Raw genomic sequence first — 14,687 nt, forward strand, 5'->3', positions numbered from 1 at the left:
AGGAGGAGGAGAGGTGGATGGAGTGTGTGTGTGTTGTGTGTGTGTGTGTGTGTGTGTGTGCGGGGGGCGTCGCTTTGAGAGAAAGAGATACTTTGATATTTCGGAATGTAAGAAGGGTGAATGTGGAGAACTGGAGGTTGGGGATCTAATTACCGGGCCATAATTGGGGGCTGGGGAATAGGCTGCCGTCCTCTCAACTCGCTGCAGATCAATTATGTTAAGAGAACATCTGTAAGTAGAGCTTAATGAGGTCCATTAGTGCAACATGCGCTGCCTTCCCTAACGGTGCTTGTCAGCTTCTTGGATGAGCTGGAGTGCGCTGCTGACTGGGGACCTGGCGGAGGGGCTTAAATAGGAGAGCGGGCTCCTCTCTTCGCCGCGCTTCCCCGACCAGAGAACCGGAGAGACGGAGACGGAGACGGAGTGGGAAGGAGAGAGAGAGAGAGAGGAGAGACCCTGAAGGAAGCCGCGTGTTTAAGTGGGTTGCCCGGACTGGAGGAGACCCCCGAAGGGACGCGTGTTTTTACGCACAACTTGAGGCGTGGGAGAGGGTGGGGTAAGGGGGGGTCAGGCTCTCAAGTTTTTCCGTGGAGCTTTTTTTAAACAACTATAATTTTTTTTATTTCCTCCCCTTTATATTCTTTTTTTCCATTTTTGTAAAACAAAGTTGCCTGGTGGACAATTAGGACGACAATTAGAGATTTTTTTTTTTTGGAACACCGCTGGCTGCACTTCAAGGTACGTGCGTGTGAGGTTGTGTGTGTGTGTGTGTACATGTGTGCGTGCGCGCGTATTTCAAGCGCCCATTGTGCCGCGCGTAAAAGTGCGGGTCAAGCTCCGCGTAAAGGCGCGCACATGCAGGAGCGCCATACCAGAAAAGAATTGGTTTCTCCAGGTGGAGCGACTCCCTTCTTGGGATGAGAGGTGTCGGGGGGGGGGGGGGGGGGGGCGCCCGCCCCCCACCCCACCCCCCAACCGCCGCCGCTGTCACTTCATTTTTGTCCGTCCGGTTCTAACGGGAGCAACTTTCATTTTTCTCTCTGGGACGCGTTCGGATGAAGAGCCCCCCGGCCCCCCCATCCCACCCCCAACCTCCGTCTCCCATCCGCGGAGCGCCGAGGATAAATAATTGGCGGAACGCAGTTGAGTGAAAGGCGGGCGGAAGGGCACCGGGCGGGAGGGGAGAGAGGTGGCAGCCTCAAACATACACACACACGCGCGTACACACACTGCAGCAAATTGCATGATTACCAAGATAGGCCGCCTTGAAATAATTCAATCCATGACAAAACCTAATTACTGGCAGGTAATACCCTGTCAGCTTTAATGCATCTCATCACTCATAATGGTGCGGAGAGCATTTTATGACCCATCTCATTATCGCTGCGTTTTAGGCTGGAGCTGCGTGCCATTCCTGTCTCCTCCTCCTCCCCACGCTCTCTCTCTTTCTCTCTCTCTCTCTCTCTCTCTCTCTCTCTCTCTCTCTTCCAACACCGGAATATTTAAAGAGAAGAACTTGTCAGCGCCGTGTTGGAACCGTGCTTCCAAAGAGTTCGGGGTGGGTGGAAGGTGTGTGTTTTTGTGCGCGAGTGTGTCGTCTATGTTTGTGTGTGTGTGTGTGTGTGTGTGTGTGTGTGTGTGTGTGTGTGTGTGTGTGTGTGTGTGTATATGGGGGGGGGGGGGGTCGTGACCCCGTCCAGTCATAACCGGGGGCGCTAATTGACGTCGGACGGTCGCCACGGCAGCGCGCCGGATTATCAGCGTATGTTTAATTACAGGGATGATTTAAATAAGAATAAACGGTAATCGCGCCAGAAGAAAAAAAAAAAAAGAAAATAAGGAAGGGTTGATTTAATTGCTCGCTCCTGTTACTCTTTATTTAGTAGTTTGTCATTAAAATGCAAAAAAAAAACAAAAAAAAAAAAACGTGTAAATGGTTACCAAAATCCAAGTAAATCCAGTAAATCTGACCACTCAATAATCTGGTCACCCTGTTTGGATTAACCCACAGGAATTATTTGAAGCCCCCCTCCTCCCAATCTGAATTATTGATTACTTGGTATTTGAGCATGGATGACTGATAGACATATTTTTTGGCTTTAATTTTTTCATTTTATTTTTCACGGTCATTGATTGCAGAGTAAGAGTAAGTGAAATTGTCTTTTGAGAGGCAAGGCTATGGTTTGTGATGTCACAAATTTCCATAAATTACTCTTGACATCCAGTCACACCAATGATGTGATGTGGATTACAACAGGAGGTGGTCAAGGGCCTTCATCAAGCTAATACTGTAAAAAAAAAATATATAGATATATATTTTTTTTTCATATGATCTTCACTAACAAGAGTTAGTATTTTCATATCAGGTGTGTTAAAAGCAAAACCTTTGAATGTGATCTTCTATGCGTTATAGTGCGACATGTTCTGACACATAGCCATACTGATACTGAGTGATACCACAGAACAGAAAGTAAATACATTTAAAGTATTTACGCGATTAATTTCCATTCCTTTAAGACTTTTTTCATGAAATAAAACGAAGGGTCGCGCAAAACAATTTAACCAACTAAACAATCGAACTGAAGGAGAGTGAAAAACACACTTCTTGCGTTGTACGACTTCAGACAGCGTGTAAGTGGTTGCCGGAAACTATTTTCACCCTTCACAATAAAAGCCTGTAATATCCCACCTTTGAGCATTAAAGCATATATCTTACTTACGGCTGTTATACTGTAACAATGAGTGACGGGGTTGCTTGTCTTCGTGCGTGTACGCGCGTGTAAAAAGAGGATTCCAAGTCTTTTCTAGTCGCCCGTCTGTGTTTTTCAATGGAGAAAAAGCAATAATGGGCAAACATACTTGGCTACGATGCAATGAGCGCTGCGCGTCTGTGCGTCTGCGCGCACTCGCGACGCCCGGAATGAAGAACGCTGGAGAAAAAAAAAAAAAAAAGTGGGCGTTCCATGGCGGGAGCGCGCACGCCACGCGCGCCCCCGTCGATAGCGGAGCGCTTCGTAATAAATGAATGACCTTATCGCGGCGGTGTAATATCTCACCGGTGAGGAACCGGAGCGGGGGTGGGTGGGGGGCGCGGATTTTGGGGGTGGGGTGGAGGGGGGTAGGGGGAGATAATAGAGGTTGACTTCCTCGGTCTCTCGCCACTCGATCGCCGCCGCACGGGCACGCAAACACGCACTCACCGCGCATGAACACACCTGTTGGTTGATACCAACACACTCACACTAACACCCATCCATCCACCCATCCATGCGGTGACAGAGCCCGCAGTTTGGGCCAACTTTTCTTTTCTTTTCTTTTCTTTTCTTTTCTTTTCTTTTCTTTTCTTTTCTTTTCTTTTCTTTTCTTTTTTTCTACATTTCTATTTTCATCGCTTGCGGAGGAGGCGGGTGGAGGAACTGCGGAGTTCAGGCTTCTATTTAACTCGTAGTGAAAGGTGAGTGTCCAACTTCTACGCTATGGTTGGTGCACGCGTGTGTGTGTGCGTGCGTGTGTGTGTGTCAGACGGTGGTGGGGGTGGAATGGGGGGGGGGGGGGTCTCCGCCTCTCGTTCCGCGGTGTCACGTCAAAGTGCTGATGAGCGGCGGCCAGTAGGATTAGATGGTCGCAGCGCCGCGGAGGGGGAAGCATCTCTTTGTCGTCCTGTCAGTCGCCGCCTGCGTGTCGCCGTGCACACAGCTCCCCCCTTCTCCTGACTGCCGAGAAAAAAAAAAAAAAAAAAAAAAAAGGGGGGGGGAACGATCTGAAATAAACGGCAGCTCGAACCTCCACCTGCGTTTCGCGAGCCGGTGTTTTTCTTTTTTTTTTTTTCTTTTTTTATTCTTCCTCCCCTCCTTTCTCCCTCCTCCTCCTCCTCCGTGCTGGATTGCTCCCCCCTCCGCTTCCCCCTCCGCCCCCCCCCGCGCTCTAACAAAGCCCCGCCAGCAGCAGACAGCAGCTGCTCCGCGGACCAGGAGGCTCCGGGTTTGCGTGGCGGCGCTGAAGCGGCTCAACAAATGCAGAAAAGGGAGAAAAGTTTCGGTAAGACTTTGCGCGTTTCGGCTTCCCGTGAAGGTCACGTTTTGGCGCGCGGACGCGTGTCTTGTGTGTGTGTGTGTGTGTGTGTGTGTGTGTGTTGTGGAGGAGACACGTCTGACCCCCACCCCCCCTCCAACTCCTCTTTTCTCCAACCTCATTTACCCCCCCTCCTCTTCTACTTCCTCCGTTAACGGTAATGTTACGTGTGCTGCGTTCACTGCCACGCGTTCGGCGCGGCAAATTGACTCGGTATCGAATACGTTGCTGGCCTTTACCGGCGCTCCGCTGCCATGGCAACAGTAATTAAACCGATAGGGTGAAATGTCAGCATCTCGTCGGGCGAACAGCTGGGACTGAAATCGCGGCGAGTGTGTCCACCCCCCCACCCACCCCCACGTCACCCCCAACCCTACATCCCCCCCCCTCCCTCAACGCCGCCGCCGCCGCCGCCGCTTCCACCTCCGTCCGTGCCTCCATCCCGGTGCTTCGCGGCGCAGATGATAATACATGTGGCCGAAGGGAACGGATAAACGGAGGAACGGCTGCCGCTGCGCCACGAAGGAGCAGGAAGGAGGTGGTGTGTGAGTGTGTGTGTGTGTATGTATGTGTGTAAAGGGGTGGGGGTGGCGTTGGTCGACCAAAATAAAACAGATATCATTAGGGGGGCTCCGAGGAGCCGTGATTTCCCTTTCCCTTTTCTTTTTATGGATAATGAAGCTTTTGTTCCGCACCCCCCCTCCTCTCTTCCTCCCCATCCTCATCCTCCTCCTTCACCTACAGCCCCCTTTGCAATCGGAAGAGTGAAGTGGCCAAATTCCTGCCGTGCTTCCCCCTTATTCCCCCAGACTTGATTGCGCTGGAAAGGAAGAAAAACAAGAAAAAAAAAAAAAACAGAAAGGGAGAGTAAGGGGTGGGTGTTTTGGGGAGCGTCTAAACTCTAAATTCTTTGGGGTTGGTAATGAGCGTGTGGGGCGACTTTGTAGTGTTAACGAGGGTCCCGGACTGGCGGACGATCGCGGCGGGTGTGTGTGGATGTGTGTGCGTGTGTGTGCGTGTGGGAAGGGGGGGGGGGGGGGGGGGGGTTAAATGCTGCCAATTAACAAATCAGCAGCGCGGATGCACCGGAAACGACCATCGCTTCCGTCTTTGCCCACCCTTCCCCGACAGCCAGGTGATCCCGGGCTCCGTGCGCAACGGGACAGCTGCCGTGCGTGTCGAACCCCCCCCCCTTTCGCTCCCACTCCCACCAGCGTGCGATGTGTGTGTAAACTGGTGTTTCATTGAAAATTTAAACACACACACACAGAGACACGCGTACGGCGAGGTCCACCCAGCTGCTGGTTCTAACGAGCTGGAAACAACTTTGATTTTCTATTCAGTTGATGCTCTGATCAGCGCGGAGCTCCAGCCTGCAGACAGAACACACACACTTGATTGAAAATAATCCGCGGGGATATAATCCATTTTGGACACTCGGACTTCCACCGGATCTAAATCAGGCCGGCGGCAAACGGATGCAATGAAAAACCAGCGTTTATACAGTGGATACCCTGGAAAGGCTATTCCAGGTGATAGTCCCCGCCCGTGTGCACACACTCCTTAGTATTAGGCGTCCAGACGCTGTGTTATTTCTGAATTAACCTTTCTGAGTGACCTCAGGTTGACTCTGGCATGTGTTGTGCATGTTTTAGCTTTTTGTCAGATTTTTTTTTCTCTCTCTATCAGAAGAAGTTGAAGCCAAAGACAGTTATTTTTTTAATTTACCATTCAGGACACTCAGCTGCTTTTGCGCCCCACCATCCCTTTTCCCGGCCGGTTTCAGACTTTAAGCGTGTCTTCCAGGTGACTCGAATAAAACCGGCAAACGCAAACGCGACCGATTACATGTACTATTAAATAAGTGTACACAAGAGCATCGTACAAAGACACACGCTGTAGATAGTGTCATGATGTATTTTAATTTAACCTTAACAGAAAACATTTTCAAGAGGGAGATGTCAGAGTGGACTCGCGTCAAAAAGAAAAGGCCTTAAAATCGGATCGTTCATGAGCATCGTCTTTCCGTTTTTTTATCGGACGTGAATCCTCACAGGGAGGCTACTAATGGCCGACCTGAGGAGCAGGAGTTGACCTCTCCTCATCCTCCTTCTTTTCATCCTCCTCCATCTCCTCCCCTCTCTGCTATGGACTCTGTCTGATTGGTGCGCGTGGCCTCCTCACTATGAAAGTTCCAGAGCAGATCGTGTGTGTTGCAGCCGGACAGACCGGTGATCGCATGAAGTGTGAGAGGAGCACTGTATGTCTGTGAGTGTGTGTGTGTGTGTGTGTTAATTGCTATTGAATGAACCGGACTCACAGAGAAGCAAAAAGTATGAAGGGCAGATCATCTGTAAATATAGGGAAAGGTGTTAAAGTGTGTGTGTTTGTGTGTGGGGGGTGTCAATTTGTTTAAATGAATACAAAAGTTTGTCAAGTGAGCAAAACGACTTTCCAGAGAAGGACTCTGTGTGTGTGTGTGTCTGTATCTGTGTGTGTGCGTGCATGCTGAACGGGGGACAAAGAGGAGTGGGGGGTGTGCCTCTCCTCAGGGAATAGCAGGAGAATACTAATTCCAGCCCGGTGCAAAGTACCCGAACCCCCCGCCTCCTCAAGCCCCCCAGCGGGGCAACAAAGGCTGGGACCAAACAATACACCGGGCTGCAAAGCCCCTGGCCTGAAGCCCCGCCCCTTTAAGCACAGGGGAGATCAGTGTGCTTCAAATGTCCAGGAACAAAAGTGAAACTGTGTCTTTGTGTGGCTACTGTCAGTGTTAACTGACCGCAGCTCCTCTTCCTCTTTCTCTTCTTTTACTTCTTCTTTGTCTCATTCGCTTGCTCCTCTTCTCCACATTTATCACCACACTGGTAGATAAAGGATATAATATAAGGATATATTTTGTTTCTTCTCCATTGTTGTCAAAGTACCCTGGCCTCGAACCCCCCCCCCCCCACACACACACACACACACACATAAAGGTTAACACATGTGTTCAAAAAAAGCCTCAGGTTTGAACCCCATTGTATCCAGAGAAGGAGGAAACTGTTTATCGTCCACCTGACTGTATTTAATCCAATATTAAAATTTCACATAAACACAAAAATGGACTAAAATAATAACTCCACTGGAGTAAAAATCACAGACATGGGGTGTAAACTGACCTCCTTTTCGAGCTTGTTTGCAGATAATTGCTCAGGATGCTTTATTTTATTTTTTAATGGACAGTGTCTTTTACACACTTGCGCACACTCTCTCTCTCTCTCTCACACACACACACACACACACACACACTGGTGAGGCCCAGTGTTTTGACCCCTGCAACTCCAAACTAGGGATGTCTTCCTCCCAGCGTTTCTGTGGCGAATTTTCTTTTTTTTTTTTTTTTTGCATTTGTGCTAGTAAATTGTAAAGAAGTATCATTATCTCAGCAGCTCATCAACAGCTAGTAGAAAAGTTCTAAATATGAGACCTTAATTGTCATGAGCATTTGGGATTATCTGATTTCCCTATATTTGCGTATCAGAACTTCCAGATTATGACCACTGAGTTGTTATTGTTGTTGTGTTTTCTTGTTTTTAACATTGCTTCTACGTGTTCTCCCCGGTTACAGATCACCAGGCTTAACAGGCCCGGGCCTCCTTTATCAACTGGGTAACTTTGGGAAAAATAATTTTTTGAGCAAGATCGCAATGGGAGATGACATAAACAGCATCATGACTCACCAGTGTCAGAGCAGGTGTGTGAGCCTTAATTTCATCACACCTCACACACTGGGAGTGTGAGATGCCGTTCTGAACTCACAATCACGATACTAAATGTTGATTTGTGAGATTGTTATTTTTTTTTTTTTTTTGTTCCTTTAATGCATCTCAGCACTTGTTATATTTAGCTGTCAAAGCATCCGTACCCCTTACATACTCCGGAATGGTGTACTTTACTTCCTGCCAGTTTGACTTCATGTATCTTTCCTGCGGTGTAAGCACAATAGTAGGATGGAAACAGGTCAGACTCACTCATGATTCAAGGCCTGTATAATTGAACATTGAGAAAGTTCCACCATTCCGTCACTCCAAGTGTTTATTCGGTGCACTACCGTTCCCGGCGAAGCACTGCAAACACCAAACTCTCACCGCGTATATTTGTCTCTTTCACCTACGAGCTCATCACACCTACAGTTACTGAGCTCACAGCATCTGGATGAGACTTTCAAGATATTATCTTATCTAAAATAAGTCTTCTGCGTTAAAATCCTAATTGGCTATTTTGTTTTTGTTTTTATAGTCAAAGTACTTTAGTTGGTTTTGTCCTTTTTATTTTCATATTTTTTTTCTGATGAGGAAGGATAGAACTCTGGTAACCCCAACCGAGGAAATGAGCGTCCCAGAAAAAAAAATGTAAAAAAAAAAATCACAGCATAGAGTAACACCAGTGCATCAAATTTAAGAGAAATATAAAATAAAAACGTCATGCGGCGGCACCTGTTAAAGCAATAAAGCACGTTTAGTGCAAGAGCACAATAAAAATAAAAAGCAGCGATGGCTTAAATTGCATTAAAGGTCTTATTGGCAGGGAGATTGAGAGCTGCTTCCGAGGACAATAATTAAAAAATATCTCACATGGTAGTGAAAGTAATATTGCACGTGCTATTTGAAACATGCCATTAAACATAATAAACCTCATGTTAAATGACAATATTGGGGTTTTATTGCAGCCTGTATTTGATGGTGTTCTTGATTTTAGTTTTTCTCTTCATACCGGAGTATTCAGTGTCTCTGTGTCATTGCTATCACTCTCTGTCAAATCAACATTTACCGTCGTAGGGGGATCCATAATTTGGTTTCTCTAACCGTAAAGGCTATCGGTATTTTGAAATGGATATTTTAAAAGTGATTACATGCAATATTCGATTTTGCCTCAATGCAAAAACTACTTACTTAAATACTTATCTTGTTTTGTCCAACGTATTTGCCCGCCACAATAATAAAATCAGAATGTAAAAAATCATTGTTAAAATGAAAGTCTGAGATTACATTTCTTTTCATTTAATTTTTTTTTCATTGCCAGCAAGTTGTTTTATTTAATCTATATTTTGCGATTTCAGTAAGTAAAACATGAATAAATAAATGTATTCTATTAACAAGTAAAAGATGTAGAATTGACTCAGTAGAATTCTAGAATTCTATGTAGAATTCTAGAATATAGATACTGTTTCCTAAAGTGATTCTGCCTTTATATCAACTGATGAAAAAAGACAAAAAAATAGAAATTAAAAATTCCATAATTATCTGACACGACTTTTGGTCTTGGCAACTTAAAATTTACGTGCCAAAGTTATCGTAAATTAACCTAAATGCACGTTTAATATTTAGTAAGTAGACAGAACTATAACTTCAGAAGAGTTTTGTAATCACGTACTTTGCCAATGATTCCATCGGTTCTTGACTCATCAGATGAAATACGAAACTTTTATTGAAAAACTTTACAAAAGGGAAAATAAATTAACTCCTGGGAAAATTAAAACTAAGAACTCCAGATTTCCTTCAAAATAATAATCACTTCAGTCAATAAACGCAACAATAAAAACATCAACAAAAACAACAATAATAGTAATAATAATATCAATAGTAATAATGATAATAGTAATATTTATATTATATGTATATATTTTTATATATTTTATATTTTTTTATATTATAGTTTTATATATTTATCATCTCTCCGGACAATATCAGATTTACATGTCAAGCGCTTTCCTGGTAATTTTAAAGCTCATTCCCCAGGACCGTTCAGTTTAGTCAACAGGTCTTCGAGGTGTCCCAGACTCAGGCTGCTTCCTCCCCTCTCAATCCCAAGTGTAACCCCCATCTCCCCTCTCCCTGCAGGTATACAAATGCTCTCCGTCCAGCCGGACACCAAGCCTAAAGGCTGTGCCGGCTGCAACCGGAAGATCAAGGACCGCTACCTGCTCAAGGCCCTGGACAAGTACTGGCACGAGGACTGCCTCAAGTGCGCCTGTTGCGACTGCAGGCTGGGCGAGGTGGGCTCCACGCTCTACACCAAGGCCAACCTCATCCTGTGCCGGAGAGACTACCTACGGTAAGAGGCGCTCGTCTTTAGACACGTCTTAGGCTGACATCAGGGCGACGTCCAGGCCGGTTGCAGGGTTATGATGTTTGTAGCGTGATGTCATGTTGAGCTGCCTTTTACTTGGAGGGAGGAAAAAGGACTGTGTGCTGCTAGTGTCAAATACTATAACATTTAATCGACTTTTACAATAATCTTATATAATAACATCTTATGTTATGCCAAAAAATAAAATAAATAAAATGATAATAATTGTGAATTTAGTAAGTGAAGGGGTTCTTATTGTCGTGGCAACTGGACTTGAAGTTCTTCACTTGAAGACGTTTCACCCCTCATCCGGGAGGCTTCTTCAGTTCTAATGACCGATAGGGAAGAAGAAATTCAAGTCCAGTTGCCAAGACAAGAAGATTTCGACAGGAATTCAACATGACCTGAATGACTGAGAACCTCCACAGATAAGAGGAGGAATCATCGCTGGGTCTCCCTATCAAAAAAATCTAAAGTTAGGATGCTGAAACTCCAACGGACTAAACATGTTCACAATATTTACATGTTATAAACCAATCTGCAAATTTAAGGACAGGTCTCTCAGGCAGGCACACACACACACACACACACACACACACACACACACACACACACACACACATACACACACTCGCCAACTGACCACTTTTGGTGTAACTAATTGTATTTTGGGGTGGAAACCCATGGTTCTCTATAACCCATTCTGCGCTGGGTCCTTATACACCCCGCTGCACCTTTCTGAATTCCTATTATGTTACAGTTCTATTAACCTTTATTTGTCTATTTAATTTTTTTTTTTTTTTATAAGTGCAACCTCTCTGTTGTTAAATCTACACATTATCTTCTTCATATATATAGGTGCATGTGTTTTTTAATATAATACTTAATAATAATACTGCAATACAATTTTTTTTTTCAATTATCCTCAAAAACAGTTCCTGTTTAAACCTCATGAATATGCACCTTTGACCCCGGTGTAGCAATGTGACAACTCGGCCTTGTCAAGGGTCAATATCTTTTAATAAGATCTATACATAATAATAAAAACATAAATCAATAAATTAATACAGAAATAAACTACTAATAAAAAATGTATTAACCACTATCATAAAAAAAAAGAAATGTCTTTGGATTCAGATAAATGTTCTTCATTTGGGAAAAGACAGTGTGTGGAAAAGTTTTACACTTACTTTGTTATTGATAAGAATTACAATTCGTCGCAAAGAAATTTGATTGGCCATGTATGAATCCAGGCCGGAAAATTGTTATTGTTATTAATGGTTATTGTTTTTGGCCTCCTCATTCCTCACCACCTCCCTGCTGGAGCCTCAGGTGTGAGGGCTTTAACCCTGGAGGGTAGCAGGGAAGAGGAGATGAGGAAAGCAGTTAAGGAGTTTGATTTTACAGGGAAAAACCCTCCTCATCTTCACCCACTGGTTTGCATTTGCTTCAAGTGAATGAGATCATCAGTATTTTATTAAACATTTTTCCTCTGGTTATTGATTGGCATATTGATTCTTCAAAAACCCTTAGATGAACATAAAATAGATAACTAGATAAATAATTGAAGAGTCAGTAGGATTTTCCCCGTTCTCTATTTGTTATTTTGTTGATTAAGACCAGGCCCGCAAACGGACAACGATGACTCACAATTTCGCTCATTAGCTGTTGTTTTTTTCTACTTCTGGGTGTCAGACATCAATGTATGACTCAGTCTTACTTCATTACATTGTTCTTACATGAAAAGGCCATTTAGGCATTTTTTTGCTCTGGATTCCATTGATTTACTGGAATCATGCGTCACTTGTTAACTTGCGGCAAAAAGAAAAAAACTAAACTCCATCCATCCAGAAGGTCTTTTTAGAAATGTATTTATTGATAATTTTGTTACCCCATGGGCGAGTGAGTTTAATGGTTTAATATATATTATACATATGTATTTGTTGTTGTTGCTCAAAGTCCATTTCCTGCTATTTATGTACTGTGTATTTATCTTTTTTTTTTTCTTTACCTTTTTGTCTGATGTTGGCTGCACCTCCCAGCAGAGAGGACTAAATTGGATGTAGACACTAGTTTCTGCAAAAGATGAAGACAGTCTATGTAACTGAGAAGCCACATACCTGCATATCAGTTGGAGCCTGCCCTACATGTTTGGTGTTATAAATACCTTGTTTCTATTTATTTTTTGGCTGTTTCTAGTCGTGTGTGTGTGTGTGTGTGTGTGTGTGTGTGTCTGTGTGTTTCACCGGTAAGGTAGAAACACTGCAAGCTTGTTGTTGCACTGGAAAGCCCAAAGGTTCGTCATTTTCAGAAGTTCCTTCAAATTCTACATCAAAGAAAACAAACTAAAAAGCAATGTCCATTCAGCAGCGTAACCAAATCTCTCCATGCGTTTTAACCATTTTGAGCATATAGAAAACTGTATGTAAAAAATGAAATAAACCAATTTTTAAAATAGGGGGGTTAGTGGAAAGGATAAAGTGTCCGTGCCATCCCCAGTTCTGCTTCGACAAAATACTGGGGACTGAAATTTCCGAATGGAAAACTGTTGTTCAATGTTGTTGCCATGAACAAGAAAATTTTCAAATCATCTGTATGCAAATGTGTTATTTTTCTATGAATCAATAAATCCCCAAAAAATAACCAGGCCATTGGGAGCAATGGGGGTCGATTCAGTGTCTTGCCCAAGGACACTTTGGAATTCAGACAGGATGAGCTGGGAATTGAACTGGCGTCCTTCCAATTGGAGGGATGCCCGCTCAACCGACCGAGTCACAGCCACCCAAGAGAATAATTAGCATAGCAAGTCATTTTTTTTCTGACAATTAGTAAGAAATAACAAAACACCTAAAGATACAAGACAAACTTTAGAGATTATTAGGAGAATTAGAAGTTCAATAAAAATATAAAGGTCAGACTTGTGATGCGGCTTCATAATTATTGCATTTGAATCCAAGTGGAGCCAAACTCGCTGCATTACACCGTAACTTTTTTGTTTGTCCGCCTCAGGCTGTACTGGCTAAGCACAGTTATTTCTCTCAAAAAGGGCTCCTGAAATAATGATATTGCTGTTTTGTTTTTATTTTTTTTTCCCTCCTGCTTTAAACCAGGCATGTTACCTCTCCACCTTCGCGGCACTATTTTCTCACCAGGTATCCTGGTGAGCCGCTGAGCTCCACCACAATAAGCGTAAATGTCATCAGTGAATCGGTTGACATTGTTTGTCCAGCTGCCGGAGCGGCGGTGGCGGCGCTAACAGGGAGACCAATTCCAACATGTTATTCTTTCATCTCCAAAGTTCAAGGTGACTGAATTGATTTGACGCGAGCGTCCTGCCTGCCGACGTCTCCCCGCTGCCGCCTAATGAACGGCAAACACAGCCAACGGCAGTGGCACGTCTGAGCGGCTGAGGCTCAGTCGCCGTGGCAATCACCGGCTACCACATCACTCCGATACAATTTTATATACGCACAGCCTCTCACACAAACACACACAAGCACGCACACACAGGAAAGTGTTTCCATCACTTTGGAAGACGCGCGTTCACCTGCAGCAGGTGAACACTGACAACATGTGACCCCTCCTCACTTTATATGTCAGACTTGTGAAGGGACTGTGTCAAAAACATAAATCACAGCAAGAATATGTAATATAATTTAAATTAAGTCACCTTGACTTGTAAAACATGTTCGATATTTCTGTGATTCATTTTAAGCTAGAACATCAGACACAACCTCTTGCTTTATTATAGTATTTTTCTCATTAATAATTCATTTTTACATCTTAAAATTAATCTACAGACCTAGATACCTTTCACCTAGATTTTAATCAATGAGGATAATTTTGTATATTCTAATTCTAATTCTTTTTTTTTTTTTACAATTGTAATGTACTGTTTGTTTTTTCCACTGAAAAAAACATAAAGTGTAACAAAAAAAATCTCATATCAACTGAGAATTTGCAAAAAAATATCTATAAATTTTCCTTGTAAATTTGCTAATATCTAGATAACATGTAAAAAAAATGGAGCCATTTATTTTATCTATTTTGTATAGTAATGACAAAACTGTTTTAGTGATTTCGCAAGTTTTTGGATATTTTTTTTTTTTTTGTATAGCATCCTAGACCCAAGTATAAAAACATTTTGACATTTAGAGCTTCACCCAATGTGACCTATGTGGCAAAGATCTAATTGCAGGCAGCAAGATTTGGGCCCAAGTTTTTTGCTTTCACAGGAAGTTCCAAAGCAGCTTCAAATCTCAAGCTGGGGTACGAGCAACATCATACATGAAAAAGACCATTCTGCTTGATAAAAGCTTAAGTAAATGATCTGCGTGTCAGAATGAATCCCTTTACCTCTTCAAGTCACTCTCTGTCAGCTCAGCAGGTTGCCACGTCACAGCGTTAATAGAAGCATGAGCTAACCAGTAAAAATACTGTGAAAAGAGCAGAGGGGAAAAAAAAAACAAGCTGGAAACATTAAGCTGCAGCTGTGTGATCAAAAC

General features: G+C 43.6%; 1 protein-coding gene across 4 annotated transcripts in view; it reads left to right on the plus strand.

Moving 5' to 3' along the window:
* Nucleotides 1-553: 553 nt before the first annotated feature.
* lmo3 (LIM domain only 3) overlaps nucleotides 554-14,687 on the plus strand; it is a 61,551-nt gene continuing 47,417 nt past the window's right edge. Inside the window, exons 1-3 of one of the 4 annotated variants that reach the window (XM_086146769.1) lie at nucleotides 554-738; nucleotides 7,682-7,807; nucleotides 9,954-10,167. In XM_086146769.1, coding sequence (XP_086002895.1) covers nucleotides 9,962-10,167 — 206 coding nt within the window. In that variant the 5' untranslated portion in view covers nucleotides 554-738; nucleotides 7,682-7,807; nucleotides 9,954-9,961. Of the gene's footprint in view, nucleotides 739-3,116; nucleotides 3,455-3,815; nucleotides 4,039-7,681; nucleotides 7,808-9,953; nucleotides 10,168-14,687 lie in introns of those variants that run through there. The other 3 variants (XM_086146770.1, XM_086146771.1, XM_086146772.1) reach the window with 3 other exon arrangements.

This window comes from Fistularia commersonii, chromosome 5, assembly GCF_037954325.1.
Source record: "Fistularia commersonii isolate RoL2024-O1a breed Wild chromosome 5, RoL_Fcom_v1.0, whole genome shotgun sequence".
Lineage (NCBI taxonomy): Eukaryota > Metazoa > Chordata > Actinopteri > Syngnathiformes > Fistulariidae > Fistularia > Fistularia commersonii.